Raw genomic sequence first — 23557 nt, 5'->3', positions numbered from 1 at the left:
CTGTTTGCAGATTAATGAATTGTGATTGTGTAATGTGTAGTTAAGGACTAGATGGGTGTTTGGGTGATGTCGATGCTTTCTTGTTGTCGCAGGTGCCTGGGGGTGGGAAGAAAAATAAAAGTAGATGATTATGTGCGTTCGGTTGGGAGTGGTATTAACCAGGGGCATTTTTGGTACTTTTCTTTTTCTAAACATGGCTGGTCATGGTTTGATCTTTCTGATGGCTTTATTGATTGGTTGGATCATAATTATATGGCGAAAGAGGGAAGAATTAATTGTTCAAGGTGAGATCGATATGGGGATTTTTGACTGAAGGGTATTTTGGGAATAAGGTTAAGAATTCTATGGCGGTGGTTGTGGGTTGGTTCTTGTTGACTCAGATTAGCCGACATAGATTCAAGAAGATGGGTGGGTTCACAAGGATTAAAGGTTTTTTAACTGTACAGGGAGGATAAAGAGCGAGGGCATTTTTGAAATATATAAGTTTTTTTGATGAATTTTGCGCTTGGTTTGATATGCGAGGTGATAGGATTGAAGATTTTCTTATGTGGTAGGCCTTAAATGAAGTTCTTTTTTATTATTTTGTCAATTCTTGGAAGCAGGGGCTTTGTGGTCATTCTACTATGAATTTATTCATGTGTATTCATTTATGAATAACGTTGTAATTATGTGTGAATGTTTGTATTCATTTATGATAGAATGTGTATTAATATATAAATAACAGTGTATTCATTTGTGAATTGCAATGTATTCGTATGTAAATGATTGTATTTTTTTATGAATAGTAGTGTATTCATGTGAATGAGTGTATTTATTTATGATTAGAGGTATTCATTTTAGGAAAAAATGATAATTTTTACACTATTTTTTATTTTTCAATTTATGAAAAATGCATTGAATTATTTGTAATTTGATGTGTTTTCATTTATGATTGGAAGTGTATTGAGTTGGGATTGGACTTATATTCATTATTTTTTTGAAAAACAAAAACGTGAAATAGTAGAAAATAATATTTTTTTAAGATTTTCTTTTCAGATTTAATATAAAAGGAAATATTAATTTTTTTAGGTAATTTTTTTGAAATTGTCATAAATAATTTTTGGGAAAAATCATAAAAAAAATATTTATATATATTTCATTAACAAAAAGAAAATATTAATTTTGTTAGGTAATTAAAATCATTATCCCTAGATTTTAGGAAATCATTAATTAATATTTATATAAAGTTGCTAATATACCCTTATAAAATGATTGGTCCAGAACTGTTCTCGCGTTCTCAACCTTTTAGGTGTTCTTATTTGATCCTCTCCCTATATATATATATATATATATATATATATATATATATATATATATATATATATATATATATATATATATATATATATATATATAGTCAAGATCAAATAAGAAGGAAATTTTTGGTAGAAAGGTAAGAAGTTTTTTTTCTATATATTTTTTTCACGAACAAACAAAATGAATCATTAGATGGATCATTTGTAAGATGATTCACAGGAAAAAATTCTCAAAAAAACATCTCGCTGATTCATTTAGTGAATAACAATTTATATATATATATATATATATATATATATATATATATATATATATATATATATATATATATATATATATATATATATATATATAGAGAGAGAGAGAGAGAGAGAGAGAGAGAGACGGAGAGAGACAGAGAAAGAGAGAGAGATGATCATTTGAGAACTCAAAGTTTTCCGAGAATCCGAGAACCAAATTAGGGCTGTTAGATCAAAATAATAAAATGTTAGGATCCTTTGTGGCATTCTTGTAAATACTTGGGGAAAAAACAACAAGAGGCATGATAATTAAATGATTCAGGGTCATGTTAGTGATGAATTACCTTGAATCAGGTCAACCCTCACCCTTCTCTCTCTCTCTCTCTCATCCCACCTCCTATTTTCACATCGCCTCCAAAAACGGCCCTTTTGTTCATGTTCTTCCTCATCATCGTTATCTTTGGCCGCCGTTGATCTGGCAATTGGAATTGATTTCTCGCTTTCTGTTCTGATTTAAATAATCACATTGATCTCCTTCCTCCAAATCAATAATGTTTTCACGCCTTTTATTCTGATTTGAATGCTCTCGTTGATATCTTTCCTCCAAATAAATATAGTTCGATGAAATCGAAAACACATCAATCTAGTTTGTTGAAATCGCTATCCATTACAACAATCAGAAGCAACCATAAATCAACTCAGGTTCATGTTTATCCAAAAACGTTGGTGTGTCGTCTCCAATTCCTGTTGTTGATATTAGTCTCTTAACTTCATCTCTTTTGGAGCTCGATAAACTCAAATCAATTGTTAGCTCTTGAGGCTGCTTTCAGGTTTCTCTCTTTATCTCTATTTCTCTCGATATCACATATCTTGAGCTTGAACACTTATTTATTGGATAACTATCTGTTAATGATCGATCGATCGACTTGTTATTTGCAAGTGTAGGTCTAATTTAATCAACCTATTGTAAATTTAGAGATGATTTTTTTTAAACATTTAGGCTTTATCAGTTTAAATGTTACAACTAGTTTTAGAAATTCGTGCTCATGCTCAAGATATAGAGGACAAAAAGAAAGGTTTGATGACAGTATGGCGACTTACAAACCAAGAGACCAATCCAGTGAAGAACATGGTATTGGAAAAGGCTTGATGGCAATTCCGCGATTAATAAATCTTGCTTCTACTAACCTTCCAACATGTGTTGATAATGAGCATGGAGCTTGTTCTCAGTTTCCACCTTTTATATCACAAAAACCACCTATTCAATTGAAAAAGAAGTCAATAAAACAACATGTCATGGTTTGTCTTCTTTTCTAGTTTTTTAGATATATTGTTTGTTTCTTCTAGCATAACAACTGTGTCAGTTATCCATTTGCAGAGGAGGTTAGTGAACAAATTACAATAGAAGAAGATTTCAACTAGAAGTAAAAAGGTAAAGTAATATACATTGATGGAAGTATCTGCTATATTGCTTGCCAATTATCATTGACTTGTATTAAAAATTGAAGGCCGGGGGGGGGGGGGGGGGGGGGGGGGGGTGAACAAGTTAGTAAGGAAAAGCAATGGGGAATAAAAATATGCGAAATTTCTCTGAATGAAAGGATCAGTGAAGAAGAACCAAGTCAATATGCTATGCTGAAGACGGTGAGGAGTTGAAACTAATGTAGCATCCCAACTCCCAAGTATAATATTTATACATATTTATTTTCGAGTTAAATGAGTGACTCGACGAGTGGGTGCCCCAATCCGTCGAGTAGAGACGAATTGACCACGTGGGTTTAATAACCAACTCGACGAGTTAGAGAGCCGACTTGTTGAGTTGGCGTTGTGTGAGGAAACCCAAATTTTCCGGGGTTTAGTCCTATTTAAAGGGCCTTAAACCCTCATTTCCGCCTCCCTCGTCACCCTTGAGCACTATGAAGAACCCTAATCGAGTTTTAGCTTGTTGTGTGAGAAGGAGAGGCTATCTTGAGCATTTTAGTGTACCTTGAGAGAAGAACAGGAAAGCATCAACGCTTGGAGAAAGGAGGGATGTTTGGATCTAGAGGTTCTCATTAGATAGCTTCTGTTTGAGGTAAAAAGATGCTATATTGATCATTTTTCTTGTGAGATCTTAGTTTGAGGAGTTCTAGGGTTTTTCCCCATCATTTTTGTGTTATTGAGTCCCTTGAGCATATCTTGAGGTTGAAACCTTAGATCCAGATTTTAAGTGGTCTTGTGAGCCCAAAGACCCAAGCTTTATGGAGCTAGAGGCAAGCTTATGAGCACCAAACCCTTATTGGAGCTTGTATTGGCATTGTGGAGCAAATATACCCTGCATGAATGTAAAGATCGAAGCTTTACATGACATTCGAGTCTTGGGAGACTAGATATAGAGTTTGGAGAGGTGGATCTTCCTTAAAACGTCTGAATGAGAATACAGACTGAATGGACTCGCCGAGTCGGCTAGGGTTTTCCCCGATGAGTCTAGACATGGGTAACTCGGCGAGTTGATGAGACAACTCGACGATTTAAGTTGGTTTTGCGTGACGTTTCTGAAGGAACAATGAGGACTCGATGAGTCACATAGATGCACTGGCGAGTCATGTCAACATGGACTGTTGACTCGAGTGTTGACTTTTACTGACTTTAGGGTTTGGTCAAGGCAGGGATTATGAGGACCATGAAGGGGTAAAATGGTCTTTTACCCATTCCAAGAGTTTGAGAGAGAATAAATTAGTTTATTTTGAGTCGTGATTTAAATGTTAATTAGAAATAATTATCTTATGTGTTAAGCGGAGGCTAGTTCGAGATTCGTGTACGAGATTATTACTTGCTTGCTTACGAGGTGAGTCTTCTCACTATACTTACCTAGAGTGATAATCTTTGTGTGACCGGAGGGTCTTATGTGTTTATATTGAGTATTGTGATATCCTACATTATATCTTTGTGATTTATGTTGTGTATTATTTTGAGCTTACGGAGTTAGGACCGGAGGGTCCACCCAAGTTGTGGGACTGGAGGGTTCCACTGAGACACATTGACCGTAGGGTCTTATTTGAGCATAGTCATGTGTGGTATTTTAGGGAACTCGGTAAGCTTCATACTTATCATGTTATGTGTTATGTGTTTCAGGTACTTTTCAGGATCACGGGAAGGCACCAACTTGATTGTACACACACGAGTTGGAGATTTGTTTTGGAGGATCCTGGATTGTGATACAAACAACTTTTGAACATTTGTTTTTCGATAACTTGATATAAACTAAGGATTTTTGTGATTGTGCTAATGAGATTAATGTGATTTTACATGAAAATTTTGTTTGAAAATTTACGTTGTTACAACTAAAAGAACTACAAGCAACATCAAATCCATTAACATGTTATGCTCATTGTGCAGCCAATAGGTTACATGGTTGCTCCCTTTGCAAAGGTCAGGTTCATTTACTTGATACTCATTTCATTTGTTTCTTTTTTGAACGACGAAGATTTTATTAGAAACTAGCAAGGAGCTAGAAAAAAACCATTACAATAAAATAGTAACAGAATAAGGACTTTGTAACCAAGAAGCCCAACTTATTTTTGCTTTGATGCACCTATTGGAAATCCAAAAAAAAGCCCTATGAACAATATCATCAAAAATGTTAGATTTCCTATGAAGAGCCGTTTCAAAAACCACAGACTACGAAAACTCCACAAAATCCATAAAGTTGTAAAAATCACTGCTTCAAACGCTTTTTGTTGGCCACCCCTCAAAGAAGTCGATTCTGACCAATAGATAATAGACTGCACCGAGGAATGATTTGGAGTCTTGATATTCCACCAAATGGCAATACGAGACCAAATATCTACAAACTCTCAACAAGAATTGAAAATATGATCAACCGATTCGATCGCGAGAGAAAAAAATAGGGCACATAATCAAATCCACCGTAATACCTCTATGAGAAAGTCTCTCTCTAGTAGGAATACTTTGTAACCGATTCCCCCAAACAAGAATGTTGATTTTTATGGGAACCCAATTATTCCAACGTGTTGCACTACCACCAGAAAACAATATACCACTATCTAAATAAGCTCTAACAGAAGATATAGAGAAAGTATCTGACACATCTAGGAGCCATCCCAATCTATCCGGAACCAAAGTAAGATGGAATTCCTGCAACAAAGAGAGTAAACTATGCCACTTAGTTTGCTCAATGCCACCACGAGGAGGTCGTCTAAGAGAGTCAACATTCCAACCCACATCAATCTGATCTCTGACTGTATGATTTTTGTGGTTATCCAAAGCTAGGATTATGTGAAAACTAAATGACAAAGGCGAATCTCCCATCCAAACTTCATGCCAAAAAGAAGTGATTCTCCCATCTCCCACCCTGATAGGACACATGGACTGAAGATCTTAACCTTTTTCTCTCAGTTGACTCATCATACGAATGATACCATTCCAAGGACCCAACCAAGATATTCTAGGAATAAGAGAGCCACATCCACTGTCTGTACCATAAATAGAATTTATTACCCAGACCCACAGTAAGTTAGGACAATGAAAGAACCTCTATCGCCATCGAAAAAGCATAGCTCTGTTGAATGAGAACAGAGAACCAACTTCCAAACCACCCTCTTTTAGAGAAGCAAGAACTCTATCCTAACACACCCAATGCATACTTCTGCCATCTATATCAGCACCCCAGAAGAAATTTGCTCGCAAAGCCTCCAAGGAATTGATGATAGAAATTGGGGTCAAGAACATCGACATTAAATAACTCCCTAGAGAGCCGAGGATAGACGACCTCCAAAAGAAAGGCTTTTAGCCTTCCAACCCGAAAGGCTGGACCGAAAACGATTCAAAATGGGAGACCAAGAGGAAATCCTTGACATATTCTGACCAACCGCGATACCACGATGAGTGAAATGAAGATCAGTTGGGGCATACCCAATCATTATAGCCACACACTCCACCTGGTTAAAAGAAACTCTGACTTCAATCAATTTTCTTTTGTACAAATTGATTCTAAGCCTCGAAGCCATAAAAAACACATAAGAATGCGAATAATATTGTTGGCATTTTCAAGATCCCAAGGAGAAATCATAATTGCATCGTCAGCACAAAAAAGATGAGACATCTCAATCCCATAAATAAAAATTCCCTTGAACACATTAGGTTCCTTAGCTTTAAGAAGAGCAACATGGAGACCTTTCATAGCCAAAATGAATAAAAAGGGAGACAATGGATCACCCTGTCGGAGACCTCTCTGTAACTGAAACTCACGAGTAGGGGAACCATTAACCAAAACCGAGGCTCTAGCAGATCTCAAAAGCTCCATAATCCACCCACACCAAAGAGAACCAAAGCCCATAATCTACATAATCTCATAAAGATAATCCCATGATAGAGAGTCAAAGGCTTTCTAAAAATCCACTTTGAACAACATAAGAGGATTCCCAGAAGCCTTTCTCCAAGCAATCACCTCCTTCAGAAGAAACGACCATCTAAAATCTGTCTGCCTTTGATAAAGGCAGATTACTCCGGACTAACAACACTATCAATAACACCCGCTAACCTATTAGCCAAAAGTTTACCAATAATATTATATTGGCAACCAAGAAGGCTAATCGATCTAAAATCCCTTATTAGTTTTGAGTCTCTAACTTTGGAATTATGGTAAAAAAAGACGCATTACACCCCTTTGGAATGGAGGAGTGATGGTAAAAGTGCGTAATAAAAGCCATCACATCATCTTCAATAAGATCCCAATACCGCTTAAGGAATCCAAAAGAGAAACCATCAGGACTCGGAGCCTTATTTGAACCACAATCCCAAACAACCCTTTTAATCTCATCACAAGAAAAAGGAGCCTAAATTTGTTGAATCTGCTGCCTGGAAAGTGTACTAAAATATCTACCATCAGTCTTGGGACAACGCCCCTTATCCTGCGAAAATAAGACTTATAATATCTCTGAATCTCCTCTTTAACATAACTAGGCTCATCCACCTAAACTCCATCAACCATCACCCCACGAATAGGAAGTTGACGCCGTCTACGATTAAGAACATCATGAAAAAACCTGAGTGTTCATCACCTTCAATGCTCCAATGAATCCTGGCTTTTTGCAGCGTCTCTAGGTGATATCTGTGATGTAGATCCTCCAAATCTTTTAAAAGGGGAACCCGTTGTTCTCTGATCTTAGCCGCTCCATCATCCTCCATGAGGCGTATATCCAGAGACTCGATCATATCCTGTAAAATTTTATTTTTCAAAGACAATTGATCACATGTATTAGAATTCCAGACCTTCAGGTTAGATTTAAGAAATTGAAGTTTTTTCTTAAAAATAACTCAAGGACTACTCTCCTTTAAATTGACATTCGAAAGAGACAAGAGGAATGGACGATCATATCAAAATCTTCCAACTCGAACCAAGAATGAAAAATCTGAAATGGAGTCGGACCATAATCAACATGATGTTCAATCAACAGGATTGGGTAGTGATCTGGAATTTTTTTCCAAAACCAAACCCGCAATATGAGGAAATCCTACAAAGTACCCTCCGATACCAGGAATCTATCAAGTTTACTGAATTTGGAACCCCATTTGTCACTCCAAGTAAACCGTGGCCCTCCTAACGGGACATCAATCAACTAAGTGTTTTAAATAAAATCATTGAAAGTTCTCGCATTTGCCAAATTAATTTGAGAACCCATTCTTTTTGAGCCATCCCAGATTTCATTAAAATTACCCATAATGATGCATTCTCCCGTGAAAGAAACAACCAACTGTAAAATTTCCGCCCATAATTGTTGTTTAGACGAAGCTCCTTGAGGGGAATAGACGACAATAAATAAAATCTCCATTCTTGAGATCACCCAACTTGCCTCAACAGCAAGTAAGAAATCAGAACTAAGCACTCGTTTCTAAGAAATGAAATCCGGGTTCCAAAAATAGCAAGAATACCACCCGAAGCACCTCGCGAAGGGGAAAACATTTGCACAAAAGAACTATTACCCCATAACGACCTCACCGAAATATGATCGATAAGTACATAAATTTCTAACCCAAATCCTTTTATCCAAGCTCGTTGCTCCTTGAATGTTTAACGAGATACAATTCATTAAACATTAATTTTAACAACGTGACCTTCGACAATCTCTTTCACTCTCTCAAAACATCCTTCCATATTGTATCCCAAAGCTTCTCCCATTTCTAATGTTTTTTTTTTTTCATTTCAATAAAAAAAGAGTGGTTATTAAATGATGTTTGTGGTGAAGGTTGATGACCCCCGAAATTAGAATGAAATTGATTGGAAAAACCCGGTGGATGAGAAAGATCCTCTTCTGAATCTTGTATGCCCGATACCCTACCAAATCCCCCCTGCAAAACCCAATCTAGCTGCAAACGAATCTCCTGAAGCTGATTTTCAGAAATCTGGACCAATTGTTGTTTTCGCTGGCTGGAATTTCAGCATGAAGCTAATCAGAAATACAAACAACATTAGAAGGAGGGGCATCTTCATAAACGGAATACATCTGTTGGCTGAGAGAAACATAATTCAACATGCTGCGAGACTAATGTATGGACAGAAGAGTTCGCTGCCTTCTCTGCCAGGTATTTGGAGTTCTCATAAGTAGAATTCCGAAAATACCCTTGATTAATATCCTTTTTAGCAATTCCAGATTTTCTAGCCTTTAAATTTTCTTTATCCAATTTATGTAACGTGTCATAAATGTTAAAAGGATCAGGAGAATGTTCTTCATCTTCACATTTTTCACACAAGGAATCGTTACTACCACCATCTTCAGAAAGATCTTGAATGGGAACATCATTATTATCATTATGATTGAATCCATAACTGAATGAGGGAGCCCAACAAGGAGCTTCCTTGATTCTTATAGGGAAAACCACACCATCCACACTAACATGCAATATTTATGAAATAATGCCAAGATATGAAGTTAAAATGCAGACCCGTTTTTTGTAAATATCTTCACTTAATTCATCATCAATTTGCACAATAGTTCCCCACTTCTCAAATATTTTCCTAAATGAAGTTTTGCTCCAGGCACGTAAGGGAATTCCTTCAATATCTACCCAAACAATCGTATCCAAAGGTATAAAGTTCCTACCCCATGGACGTTTATCCAGTACCCAATGATCAATTGCATGCATCACAAGATAAGAAATTTTTACAAGCTTCTTTTGTTTTGAACTCAAACATGACCCATAAACCACCCATGTAGCGGATTTGAAACCCTCATCAAAAGACAACATGCGAAGATTAGGTAATGTTCCATAATCTCTGGCCTTTACTAGGCACACAAGTTTCTTTTTCTCCATGACAAAATCACCAGAAGAAAATTCAACGACATTAGTCATCAGTTCTTTACTCCTATTGTCACCAGAAGACCCTTTAACCACACTGGCATACGAATTCACTTGAATACTTGGTTTTTCAATCTTAAATGGAACTGCATGGCGAGCTGTAACATAATAAGGTTTTGGAAAACGTGGAACAGAGGCAAATAGTTTATAAAACCCAAACCACACTTCACGAAGTTCTTTATCCATGCTATCAACATTACGAACACCCATGAACCTTACAAAATTGAATCTTTTCCCTAAATGTGACTTCCTGTTTGAAATAAAAACATCGACCACTTTTCCTAATCTAGCACAAACTCTCCACAGATCCTATGTTCTTACTGATTTTGGGAAATTAGTAATGTAAAAAGATTGGGATTCAGAGGAAGTATTACCCTAATACAGATGAGAATCAGGCTTGAAATCCTTTCCTTAACTTGTGAGTGTCGATTCTTAATCCGACCATTGTCAGAAGAAACCCATCTCGAACCCATGACAGAGTAATCGAACGATCCTGATTGAAGAAGAAGAGAAAACGATCATGATCACCGGAGCTACGCCGATCAGTGGCGTTTGAACCCGCCGGGGAACATCCGAAATCACCGGAGTTTTGATCTTAGATTTATGCCAAGAAATTTACTAATTATTTAGGAATTATTGTACTTAATTTGTATATGTTGTACTTAACTTGTCAAAAAAAACTTTTTAAGGTACTTTTTCGTAGTGAACATTAGATTGTATATCCAACTTCAATGAAAATTAAGGTTAAGTTTATTAGCACTAACCTGAATGGTGTTGGCAGATATTTCAATTTGTTAGCACTTATCTTGTAGTAATCGGTATCTATTCCTTCAAGTTTGATAAATTGGCACATGCATTTATTGACAAAGGTTGGTGCTTTTATAAGTTGTTGTTTTATCACCATATCAAATAAACGAGCTTTTATAGTAAGGATTTATATTTTGTTCTTTGTGCTTATTTTTTTATTTTTTTTTTAATTCTTGTTACTTAGGAGACTTAATGTACCACTTTTGAAACTGCTTCTCACTAGTAAGATTATTTTTCATGTATTTACATTAAAAATATACATATTTAAACCAAGAAAAATTAATTTTCTTTTGGTAAAAGATGTTTTTTTGACGTTATTGGTTTAAAATTAATCAGACCAAGCAAGTTTACAAACTTATTTAGGGAAAAAGAAACAATAATTTCACCTCACATATTACTATTTTTATACAAATATTGCATGGAGACACCATCGAAACCACTATTAGCTAGTAGAGGATGACATTTTTATACAACTTGTAACAAACAATTCACCTATAAAACATAAAAATAGTTGAAGATCCTACAAAAATAATTATAATATTCAACAAAGAAATGATGAATGAATGAGCCACAATTCAGTTAAAAAGTTGAAGCGTTCCACATACCTGCAATTTCTGCCCCTATTCACAATGTTGGAACTCTTCCAATGCTTCTATAATCTCTTTTTTTTCTGGAACTCCATATTTGGTAGTACCACACCATTGTAACTGTAAGCCATTAAAGAAATTAGAATTCTTTTATTAGAAGAGAAGATGCGTGTGCTTGTGCAATTCCTCATCAGATTGATGTGAGCATTTGAGTAATGGATAATGATGATCTTCTGTGTTTATTTTTTTGAATAATGAAACCATGGGTTAATGGTGATTTGATCTCCAAAGATAGAGTCGTGATTGATGATCAATTTTCAATTTGAACGGAAAAATGTTCTGTTGATTTATTAGGATTCGATTAATGATAAAAAGGAGATTTAAAATAAGCGGAAAAGCAAAACAAATGATGAATTACAACATATCATATGTCAAAGATGGGTTTTAAAAAAGTGATAAGCGGCAAATTTAGACTTCTTTTATTAGAAGAGAAGATATAATATTGTCATATTAGAATATGCATTCACTTTTACACTTCTTTACACACAAAAATCGAGTTTTATATATATATATATATATATATATATATATATATATATATATATATATACACACACACACACTAGGTTACAACACGTAGAAACTACGGGTAAAAAAAATATATATATTGATGATTGAAAATGATAATATAAAATTAAAGAATTATAAAATTTTATTAAAATAGTTTATTAAAACCATGATATTAAAAAATTATTTTGTAAATAATAATGTATACACAAATGAATTTGGATTTAGATAAAAAAAAACTAAATTAAATTGAATATTAAATGAAGGAGGGGTATAACTGAAAATTCACTTTGATGTAAAATGCTTGATGGAAATGACATATGGACAAAATGTTTCATTTATTAAATAGGAATATATATATATATATATATATATATATATATATATATATATATATATATATATATATATATATATATATATATATATATATATATAGAAAAAACATCATAAATGGTCCCTGTGTTTTCCTAGATTCTGAAGTTTAGTCCCCGTAGTTTAAAAATCTCATAAATGGTCCTTGTGCTTTCAAAACTTTTTACAGATGGTCGTTATTGCTAACTCCATTAACTTTTGTCCGTTAATTGAGGGGCATTTTCGTCATTTCACACCACAGGGACCATTTATGATCTTTTCAGTTATTTTTTTTAAAAAGAAAAAAACTAAATATAATTATTTAATATATAAAATCGCTCTCTCTCTCTCTCTCTTTCTCTCACATTTGTGTTGGAATCCGTTGACCACACCTGCAACTTCAACTTCCCCCGATACCTCATCTTCAACGATGACTTCTTTTTCTTCTTTAGTTAAATCAACGAATCTAAAAATCGAGGGCACAGTGGGCAACGAATTCATCGAAGAGAGAGCGAGGGAGAGGTCAAGAGACAATCGACTGGTTCTCGGGGTTGCTCGATGGAGAGAACGGATTTGATTTTGCATGTTTGAAGCTCTATGTTTGTAAATCCCATTTGAAGAAGACGAAAGGATTTTTGTAGACCGAGTTCTTTAGCGTATTCCTAATTGAAATATGATTCAATCTGCATCCAATTGTTGTTCTTCTCCATTTCATCGAAAACCTTGAGACTGGATTGTGTTCCTCAATTTGCCCCAAGCCCCCAATTCTGTTCACTGATTTCACGAACACAGGAATAGAGGTAGCATAGAGGGGAGTAAGGGAGGAGATGTTCATTTACCTCAATTTGGACCTGCAAGACGAGATATCTTCAAAAGCATTTTTGATTCACCCCAAATATTTTTCCTCAATTTATACATCGACTAAAAAATACGTGATGAGAAGGTGGCCCTTCTGAATCAGAGCCTTAAATTTGAATCAAACTGAAATCGGTTGTGTTTGTGTGAATGAAGAGAGGATAGAAGGGAAATAAAGTTTGATTCAGGTAAAGAGACGAAAAGGGGTAGGTCTTTCATGTTCTTTGTGGTTCTTGGTTTCATGTTCTTCTCTGTGTGTAACTTTGTAAACTTTGAAAACAAAGAAGAAAGGGAGAAAACATAAATTAAGGGAATAAAGAAGTAGAAAATACAATTTGTTTGAGGTCAAAGGTTGTTCGTTTGAGTTGATCGGAAAATAGGTTGTAGGGAAGAGATAGAGTCTTTGTTAGGGGATTTGTGGTGGTTTCAGGTGGGTCTTCTTCTTTAATGAACTCTGACATTTTATTTGGATAGAAACGATCTACCATTTTATGATTGTTTATCTGAGAGAGAGAGATAGAGAGAGAGAGAGAGAGATTTTATATATTAAATAATTATATTTAGTTTTTTTCTTTTAAAAAAAATAACTGAAAAGATCATAAATGGTCCCTGTGGTATGAAATGACGAAAATGCCCCTCAATTAACGGACAAAAGTTAACGGAGTTAGCAATAAGGACCATCTGTAAAAAGTTTTGAAAGCACAGGAACCATTTATGAGATTTTTAAACCACGGGGACTAAACTTCAGAATCTGGGAAAATACAGGGACCATTTATGATGTTTTTTCATATATATATATATATATATATATGTGTGTGTGTGTGTGTGTGTGTGAAGCATTTAATACGTACCCTACTACCGGAGGACATTGATCTCCTGCATGTTGTGAGTTTTTTTTTTTTTTTTTTTTTTTTTTTTTTTTTTTTTTTTTTTTTTTTTTTTTTCAGTTGAGCGAAAAAGGTATAATATTTTTGAGTAAATTACTGAAATCGTTCATGTGGTTTGATCAAAATTGCAAATTTGGTCCATAATTTTTTTTTTGCACTCGGATCGTCCCTGTGGTTTGCTTTTGTTGCGTTTATCGTCCTTATGGTTTGGTAAAAGTTGCATGTTTGGTCCCTAACTTTATGTATGTAAGGGACGAAAAATGCAACAAAATCAAATCATAGGGACGAAAAATACAACAAAATCAAACCATAGGGACGATCCGAGTGCAAAAAAAAAAGTTAGGGACCAAATGTGCAATTTTGACCAAATCACAGGAACGATTTCAGTAATTTACTCAATATTTTTTCAAAAATGATTTCTGTTTGGTTTTTCAACAGGATTTAATTGTGTTTTTTAATTAAAAAAAATCAATGCAATATGTCTAGCATTATGATTGAGATGAATAGTATTGATTCAATTTTGGTGATGGATGACCTTCAAGTGAATGCAAAGTCTATTGGTTGGCATGTAAAGGTAAGAGATACAGCTGAGGGGTCACATGCAGTTTATAAAATCCTGATTTGTGAGTTGTACATTGTGTATGACAAAAGGGACGTTTTAAATTTCAGTAATATTTATAACTAGGTTATAACCCGTGGAAACCACGGACGGTAAGTTTATAAAAATTATACACCAAAAAAATTAATAACTGTAAAAAAGCATTTGATTCTGGATAGTAAACAGGTATAACTTTATTTGATAAGTAATACAAACATAAGAGTTTAACATAGGTGTTGAAATACTTCCTTGAACACAACATTGAAAATTTTATTAGTAAAATTATTATCCTTATCTAAAATCAATAACTTCAATCCTTCTCTACTCTTGACTCTGGATAAAGCAACATATAACTGACCGTGTGAGAAAACCGGTTATCATAAAAACAACCCAACCCTTTTCAACGATTGGCCCTGACTTTTATTTATGGTCATAGCAAAACAAACCACCAGGGAAAATTGTCTACTTTTGAACTTATATAGAATTTTGTTGTCTGAAGTTGTTAAAGACAACATTGAAATAAAAACTCGATGTCCAATGTTAATTCCAGTTAAGACCACTGTTTCTATGACACGATTAGCCAATGATACCACCTGAAGTCTAGTATCATTACATAACCCATTTTTCTGATCGATATTTCTTAGTAACGTAACCGGAACACCGAGTTTTAAAATCAACTTATGGTTTGGCAAACAGGAGATTTTAAGTCCATTTAGAACATCAGGTGAGTATAAACTCTCATCAAATTTATTGTGAATAAACTCTGTGTGATAGATGCTATCTGAACTGAGGTATTCTTTTTCTTCTCCAGGAAACAATGAAAGCAGACAATCGTTTATTTCTTGAGCAACTTCATTTTTCGGTGCAAGTATTGATCTTTCTTCAAAATATTTTGGACCGTTCAAGTTATCGAGAAATGATGGATATACAAACTTAATTAATGAACCTATAGGATCAGAAGATTGAGTAATAAGAAGATCTTCAGGATTATATAAATAACTGCATCACCATCATTAGAACCACCAGCATTTCCTTCCTATATCCAATAGCCAATTTGCAAATAACCTAGTTTGTGAAACACATGTATTACATTGGTTAATTTTAAATATATATATATATATATATATATATATATATAATAATAATAATAATAATAATAATAAATATGAATGTCAAAATATTTGAGCACTTTGAATTTATAAGAAAAAAAATAATGAATTATTATAATTGAAATGTTTTTTATCTTTTAAATTTAATTAAATAAACAAAAGAAACTAATGAACATAAATTAGAAAATTTTGAAATTAAAAGGTAACTTAATTAATGAAATTGATATCCATTTATAGTTATTACTACATTTATTGCAATTATTACATTAAAAGATTATGTGGAATTTAATAAAATAGAAAACGTAATGTTGAAGAAGAAAGCACAATGAAAGTCGACAATTGGAATTGGAACGAAAATTGAAGACGTATTATTGGAGTATTCGATATGTATCTATTAAAATTTGAATTTAAAATGTTGATTTTTGGGATTCTTTCAAATCTTTAAAAGGATTCAAAAAACTAAATAGGATATGTAACCAAATATACAAATTATGTGTAGCTTATCATAATAAAAAATATACAAAAATACGTAGTTCGATTAATTTTTTATTTATCTATATAAAAATCTATACAAATTTCACATAAGCTAATAAAATAATCTCACACGTATAAATATGTGTCCAATATTCCAATCAAAATTTTAATTCAAATTCAGACCCAAAAATGCGTTAGTTATTTTTTATTTAATCATTTTTAGGAATTCGGCTGTATTACTTGGAAGATATAAATAACATAAAAAAAAATAGACTAAATATCATTGTTGGTTTTTATGGTTTTAAAATTTTTCACACAGTTATTTTGAAACGTTTTTGCAGGAATGGTCCTTAACTTTGGATTCCTTATGACTAAATATCAAATATCATGCTTTTTAATCTTATCCAACGGACATTTCAAAAAAAAGGAATTCAAACCAAAAATGTTAATGAAAACCAAGAAGAAGGAATGGAAACCGCCATTTCAATCTTTTCCAACGAAAAAAGAAATAAATTGAAACCACAATATAGAATTTGAATTTGAAACCTTGAACCATTCAATAATAACTTCATATAAATTCGGGAATTTCAATAATATCTACTACATAATCTACTATCTAATTATCGAATAATTATGATTAATTGTTGAATTATTATATTTAAATCAGAAATATAGGGATTTTCTGCATATGGTACCCTCGATGACTACATGATTCAGCAAAATTTAGTAATATGACTATATGCACTATGAAACAACTGAAAACTTATTAACAATCGTCATTTACCTAGTCCAGAGAATTAATAAATAAATGTACAAAGTACACCGTTATTTCTGGTATTTAGCCAAACAAAAAAGACACTAAATAAAGCAAATAAAACACATACATACATAGTCATGCAGTCACATACACTCAATGTCACATACGCACATAGCCAAATACATACATGCACATACATATGTTCAAATGCATACATAAATAAAAGAAAATTTATGCTACCTCAAACTGTGGATGATCTATAACAAAAACCACATGGGAACTTTGCTAGACTATCAACATTGAATAACCAAAAATTACCTTCACCCTAGAGAGATATCTCATTTCTATGTTTTAACACCCACTATGGCTATCACACAATACTTGCAATGGTCTTTCTTGTAGCACCCTCCTGCTCATTAGATACAACAACAAAATAATATTAGCATTAATGAACATGATAGATAGTTCTTCATTTAGGGTAGACAAAAATTGGAATTTTTGTCCCATGTCTTGGTTGCAGCATCTTGATTATCATTGACGGGCTTGAATGTCAAGTAAATTTAATTAAATTTCATATCTTATTAAAGTTCAACACCATCCATGTAGTTCTCCCGAGCTTTATTTGCCCATAAAATGAAACACATAAATTAGAACTATACACAAAAAAAGTAGTAGAAAATAAGAATGCTTTAAAAGTGAGAAGGCTTTAAAAAATAGAAGCTGATGAAAATTTATCAAATAAAGAAAAATGTGAAAATTAAAGGAATAATGTTACCTTTTATTCAGATAAGCTCCCAAGCTTGGCAAAGACTAATATAGCGGTAGAATTGCCTTCTCCAATGGGAGTTGAGTGATTCATCCAACAACAATATACTACCCATTTTGTCTTTCTTTAAGTTCATCGAAAACAATCAACAAAACCTAAAACTTCTGTACACCCAAATCATTAACGTAAATTTAAACCCTAAAGTTTTCACATACTCAAGTCATCACAAAACAAAATCAATAATTTACACACCCACTCACTAAATCGGCCACATAATACCCTGAATGTAAAGAAGCCATGGGGATTGGATGGATAAACAATGAGATCACTATATCGAGACTAATTCATGTTGAAAGAAATATTAAAGATTATTGATTACTTATTTTGAGGTTTTTGAATGCAACCGTAGGTCAAGACGGTCGGATGTTCCCCTTCCTCATAAAAACACACTTTCTCACCTGTTGACATAAAATCAAAATCAAATCACTACATTAGATATAATTTAACAAAAGTATTGAATAGAGATAGAAATCGTGGATCAGTTTCATTACCATTGAAGTTGAAGGGAAAAAAGATTTGGAGATGACTTCATTTTAGAACCCTAGCTTCCTCCAAAAATGTTGATTTGTAATTGATTATGAGATTTGGGTATTTCAAATTTGAATTAGTATCTAGTTTCCGAAACCAAGAAGGCGAAATTAGAGGAAACGGAAGCGTGATTAGAGGATGGGGTAGTTTAAAATGGGGTATTTTCGGTATATCACAATGAAAGTTTTAGGCGGGAAAAAAGTATAGAGAGGGGTTTAGAAGATGTCACGTGGCTATCGAAGTACTCTTTTATTAGGAGAGGATTTATACTATGACATGTTGTGTTGGAAATTACAGTTTATTGTTCCTCCTTATTTTTCTAAAGAAACAACAACTTGATACTAATAAGTACTTTTTATAGTAGAAATATGGTCACAGGTGACGAGACCTTCGGTGATTTGTCACTCTATGCATTTCCTAAATTTCGTCTCTAAATTCTATCATTCCTTGTCTATATTTTGCGATGGATGGATTTCATCGTCTATTCTGTCTTTGTTGCACAATAACAACGCAATATCTACAAAAAGTCTAATCATCTGCGAAAAAGTCTAGCTTAATTTTTTAAGGTGGTAAAAACGAAAGGTTTTCAAATTGAGCTCATTTTAGGAAGTACTTAAAAAATAATGGGTTCTTTTCTTCCTTTTCACAAGTTAAAAAGTTCAATTACGTATACATAACGGTTTTGAACCGGGCCGGTTTTTATAATTATCGGTAAAGATCCATGCCAAATGGGAGCATGCACTCCATTTTTCTATATTGGATCCGCCACTTTGTGTGTATGGTTTTTTTTAATCATGTTTCATTAGAGAGTATATTGAAGCTAAAACTTAAACTTGTAGATAAATAAAGCAGGTCAAAATTGAATTGAGGCATAAAACCTACGTTTAGATTTTAATGCTAAAAAAATGTGAAAAATTAAAATATATTAGATTTGATGGTTTTTTTGGTTGTACTTTTACCCTAACAACAAGCTTCTTGTGTTCTCCGCCTTCGGCTACGTTGACCCGCTGATTCCGACAATGTTTTTTTTACATAAAAAATGGAATATTCTTGGCATGAAACTATGTTAAATTTCACATATTCTTGGGTAATATTCTCCTTTTTCTCTTTACCCCCATGTACTTTCATAAAATGCTTATTGAACCTCTATTGAAGAGAGTTCTATAAATACTACAAATTAAACTCTCACTTCTTTCATGCAATATAACCATGAGTTTCGAAAATTATGACCCTTGTTTCCCTGACCAGCCAGTGGTTGATCGGTACCTTCCGGTATGGGCTAATCTGCCTTCTTTTCGATCCAAACCAGCCTTTGTTTGGGTTGATGATGGTTCATCTTGTTTGTTGGAAGGCTCAAGCCTCACCTATGAGGAGCTAAACCATTCGGTCCAATCGATTTCATCGCAACTTCTTATTTCCCTTCAAAGAGGGGACACCATCATCATCTTATGCTCACCAGGGCTTCAACTCGTTGAAATCTTATTTGGATGTCAACGAGCTGGCCTTCTGGCTGTGCCCATTGTCCCTCCTAAACCAACATTTTCAAACAATGATCATCACCACCTTATTCGTGTTCTTTCCCAAACAAGGCCTAAATTTGCTATTGCGAATGGTCCATACATAAAATCCGTCCGAGAATACATCAAAAACTCTAAACCAGAAAACCCCATGGCTCATCTTTTGAAGAATCTCACATGGATATCTACAGATAACCTTCGGGTGGAGAAAAACATAAGCTCAAAGAAGAACTTACATTCTTCCTACACCGGTTGCAAGCCAGAAGAGGTATACTTAATTCAGTACACCTCTGGAGCAACTGGGATCCCTAAACCAGTTCTAGTGACTGCGGGATCTACCGCTCATAATGTAAGAGCAGCTAGAAAGTCATACAATCTTCACCCAAATAGTGTCATAACCTCATGGCTACCGCAATACCATGATTGTGGGCTAATGTTTCTCTTATTAACTATCGTTTCGGGTGCAACATGTGTCTTAACCTCACCCGGTGCATTCATCAAGCGACCTAGGCTATGGCTCGAGATGATATCTGAGTTCAAGGCGACTTGTACTCCGGTTCCTTCATTCACCCTGCCCCTTGTTCTCAAACGGGGAGGAGTGACTGAAGGAACCCTTCCTATCGACTTAGCCACAATGAAAAACTTGATAATTATCAATGAACCAATTTACTATGAGGCCATTGAAGATTTCATGGAAGGGTTCAAGCCATTTGGCTTGAACCCTTCTGCCGTTTCTCCGTCCTATGGACTTGCGGAGAATTGCACATTTGTATCCACATCATGGAGACAAGGATGCAAACACGTGTTCCCTACGTACAAGAAACTCTTACCTAGTGCAAGGCTTGGCACGAGTGAAACAAAAGCAAAGGAAGAATCAATTGAGATTCTAATTGTTCATGAGGACTCACATGAGCTAGTCGAAGATGGTATCGAAGGTGAGATATGGGTTTCGTCTCCAAGCAATGCCTCGGGGTACTTAGGCCACCCTTCTTTAACTCAACAAGTTTTTCAAAGCAGAGTCAAGAGACCGTTTAGCCACAAGTTCTTCATTCGAACAGGAGACCGAGGAGTTGTTATCGGTACCGAAAGATTTCTTTTTGTGACGGGCCGATGTTCGGATATCATAAGGGTAAAAAATGGGATCGAAATTCATCCACATTATTTGGAAACCTTAGCCTATGACTCTTGTCGTCGGTTTCTAAGAGGAGGGTGTATTTCGGCCTTTATGATTCCAAGAAACATTGTGGCAATTGTGGCGGAGATGCAACGAAGTGATTGGACAGATGCGGTTTTCTTGAAAAGAATATGTGAAGGGATAAGAGGTTTGGTGAAGAAGGATGTGGGGATTGATGTAGGATTGATTGCTCTTGTTAAGAGTGGGGAAGTCTGGAAAACGACATCAGGAAAGATACAGAGATCCGTCGCTAAAGATCGGTTCTTGAGTGGTAAAATGAATGTATTGATGGAAATGGAGTACGAAGAACTGGGCTTCAAGAAATCTTTCGGGAAAGGTAAGAATAAAGGAAAAATAAAGGTGGTACAATCGATACTATCTTCTCTGTAAGAAAAATAATGGTTGATTTTATATATTGTTTGATAACACACAAAGTGACAAAACCACCAACTAAATATTCAAGCACAATCATCTCGATTATCGAGCATGTCAAGCTCAAACTCTATGCCGACTTATTTACAAGGTCAACAATAACAGTTAAACTTCAAAAAAAAATTAAAATTTATGGCCCATGCAGGTCTCAAAAATATTAAAATTTATGGCCCATGCAGGTCTCGAACCTGCGACCTTCGCGGAGCTAAGCTAGGAACGGGGAAGGATGAGCAGAGAGGGAAGGACTTTCTAACCGAACTTGACTTACCCATAGAAGGAACGACTTAAAGGGTTCAGGTTTCTGGTTGAATACCTATCCCTGCCTTCTAGCATTCATGCCTCATCTTTCAGATTGATCTAGCATTCCATACCGGATTTCTGATATCTCTATCTTTATGATCCGGATTTCGTATCTATCTTTCTCATATTTGACTGATTTTGTATGCTCATGCCTAATCCTCTTGATTAGACTATCTATGCCTATCTTTCAATCCGGTTTTGATATCCCTCTCTAACCTCTTCAAGGCATGGGAAACCTAAAAAAGCAAAGGAGAGGCTAGCGGCGAAAGCAGATTGATAGGGGGTCACCCGGCTCTTTCTAACTAAAGGTCGGTGTATCCTATCACCTAATCTTTCTAAGGAGCGAGAGCATGGGAAACCTCTCAGATTGAACTAGGCCTTCTGAAGCATACCTTGCATCGTCTAACTGCCCCCGCACGCTCTAACCAGCTGAGCTAATAGGCCAGATGTTCGATATATAACTTCTATTATTAATAATCCTGCCACAAACATAAATGCAATTTTGATGGTAGTAAAGGTATGTGTATGACCAATAACTTGTAAGGCTTTGTTATTGGAAAAAAGAATCTCTAAAAAAGATTGCGAAATGGAAATGGAATACTTGTAAATGTGAAACATAAAGTTGCCCAAAACATAAGATAACAAAAAGCCTTTCTAAAGTATCAAATTCAAATGAACCAATTCCTTATTTACCCAAAATTCTTTCATATCCATCCGTTTAATTTCATTACATCATCATGACAGACCAGAGATCCTCCTTTCGTCTTCGGGTCCCTCGCTTGAGACCCTCCATACCACCACGCTCTGCCACCGCCGCCACCACCACCACCCAAACCCCCAAAAGACCACGACCAATTCGACAACCGCCACAACAATCACCACCGCCACCATCACCATCACAACCAATTCAACCTCAGGGCACATCCCTTGCTCCACCACCACCACAACCATCACCTCCGATTCAACCTCAGGGCACGCTCCCTTCTCCACCACCAGAACCACCGGTTGAATCATCATCAATGTCACCAAAACCACCTGTGGAACCAACAACACCACCACCAGAACCACCGGTTCAACCATCATCAGTGTCACCAAAACCACATTTGGAACCATCAACAGCACCACCAGAACCACCAGCTGAACCATCAGCAACAGCACCAACATCGCCACAAACTCCACCGACTCTACCACCAGTTTCATCTTCAGAATCCAGAAAAACCGAGTCACTTCCGTCTTCACCATCTCCAACAGCCATTCAATCACGTGTTTCTTCACCACCACCATCGCCATCTCATATCTCCACTCAACCCCATGTCTCCGCCAAGCCACCATCACCGTCCACCACATCTCCGCCTTCATCTCCACCTGCAAAAAAGATCTCACCTTTTCCTGTTGTAACTGCGACAAAAGAAGAACTACCACCTGTTATTACACTTGCCGGTGATAACAGAGGGACGTCCATGTGTATAGGTTATGTTGCACCCAAACGGGAAAGGGGAATCCACATTCGCAGAATGTATAAGGTTAATCCCGATGAAATTGCAGACACAACGAGTACTGATGGTGAAGAAAGCTCCAAGGAGAACGAAATGGAAAACGATTCGTACATTAATTGCAATATTCAGGGGATTAATAACTCAATGCTTTTCAATTGTTCTGTTACTGAAAGGAACCCCGGTGTTCATCTAGGTTCCATTTGTAACCCTGATAATGTAAGAAAACGAAAGAGGAAGAAGATGAACAAGGTCAAAGTCAACATTCCCCAATCGCAGAATTCCACAATCCGAAGGAGATGCCTTAGAGGTCTTTTCATGGAGTCAAGTGATTCTGAATCAAACGATCCCCAGAAGCCTAGGCGACATGGTTGTCGCCACGTCTGCGGGGAGAAGAGT

At 35.2% G+C, this 23557-nt stretch overlaps 1 protein-coding gene and 1 long non-coding RNA gene across 2 annotated transcripts; both read left to right on the top strand.

Moving 5' to 3' along the window:
• Positions 1 to 2371: 2371 nt before the first annotated feature.
• LOC145013294 (uncharacterized) lies at positions 2372 to 4843 on the top strand. The gene is made up of 3 exons (XR_013664925.1): positions 2372 to 2834; positions 2914 to 2967; positions 4650 to 4843. It is a non-coding gene; the product is annotated as an uncharacterized LOC145013294 (long non-coding RNA).
• A 14608-nt stretch (positions 4844 to 19451) lies between these two features.
• On the top strand, positions 19452 to 21323 carry LOC145002868 (uncharacterized). Its single transcript, XM_078962054.1, has one exon. The coding sequence runs from the start codon at positions 19452 to 19454 to the stop codon at positions 21321 to 21323; it is 1872 nt and encodes a 623-aa protein (XP_078818180.1).
• The last annotated feature ends 2234 nt before the right edge of the window (positions 21324 to 23557 follow it).

Source organism: Lactuca saligna, chromosome 1, assembly GCF_052625555.1.
Source record: "Lactuca saligna cultivar CGN05327 chromosome 1, ASM5262555v1, whole genome shotgun sequence".
Lineage (NCBI taxonomy): Eukaryota > Viridiplantae > Streptophyta > Magnoliopsida > Asterales > Asteraceae > Lactuca > Lactuca saligna.
Note: the sequence above shows the minus strand (reverse complement) of the source record. Positions and strands in the feature narration are given on the sequence as shown.

What these genes read in the sequence shown, in the direction of transcription:
- LOC145002868 (XM_078962054.1), top strand. Translation starts at nt 19,452, where the DNA reads ATGAGTTTCGAAAATTATGACCCTTGTTTCCCTGACCAGCCAGTGGTT.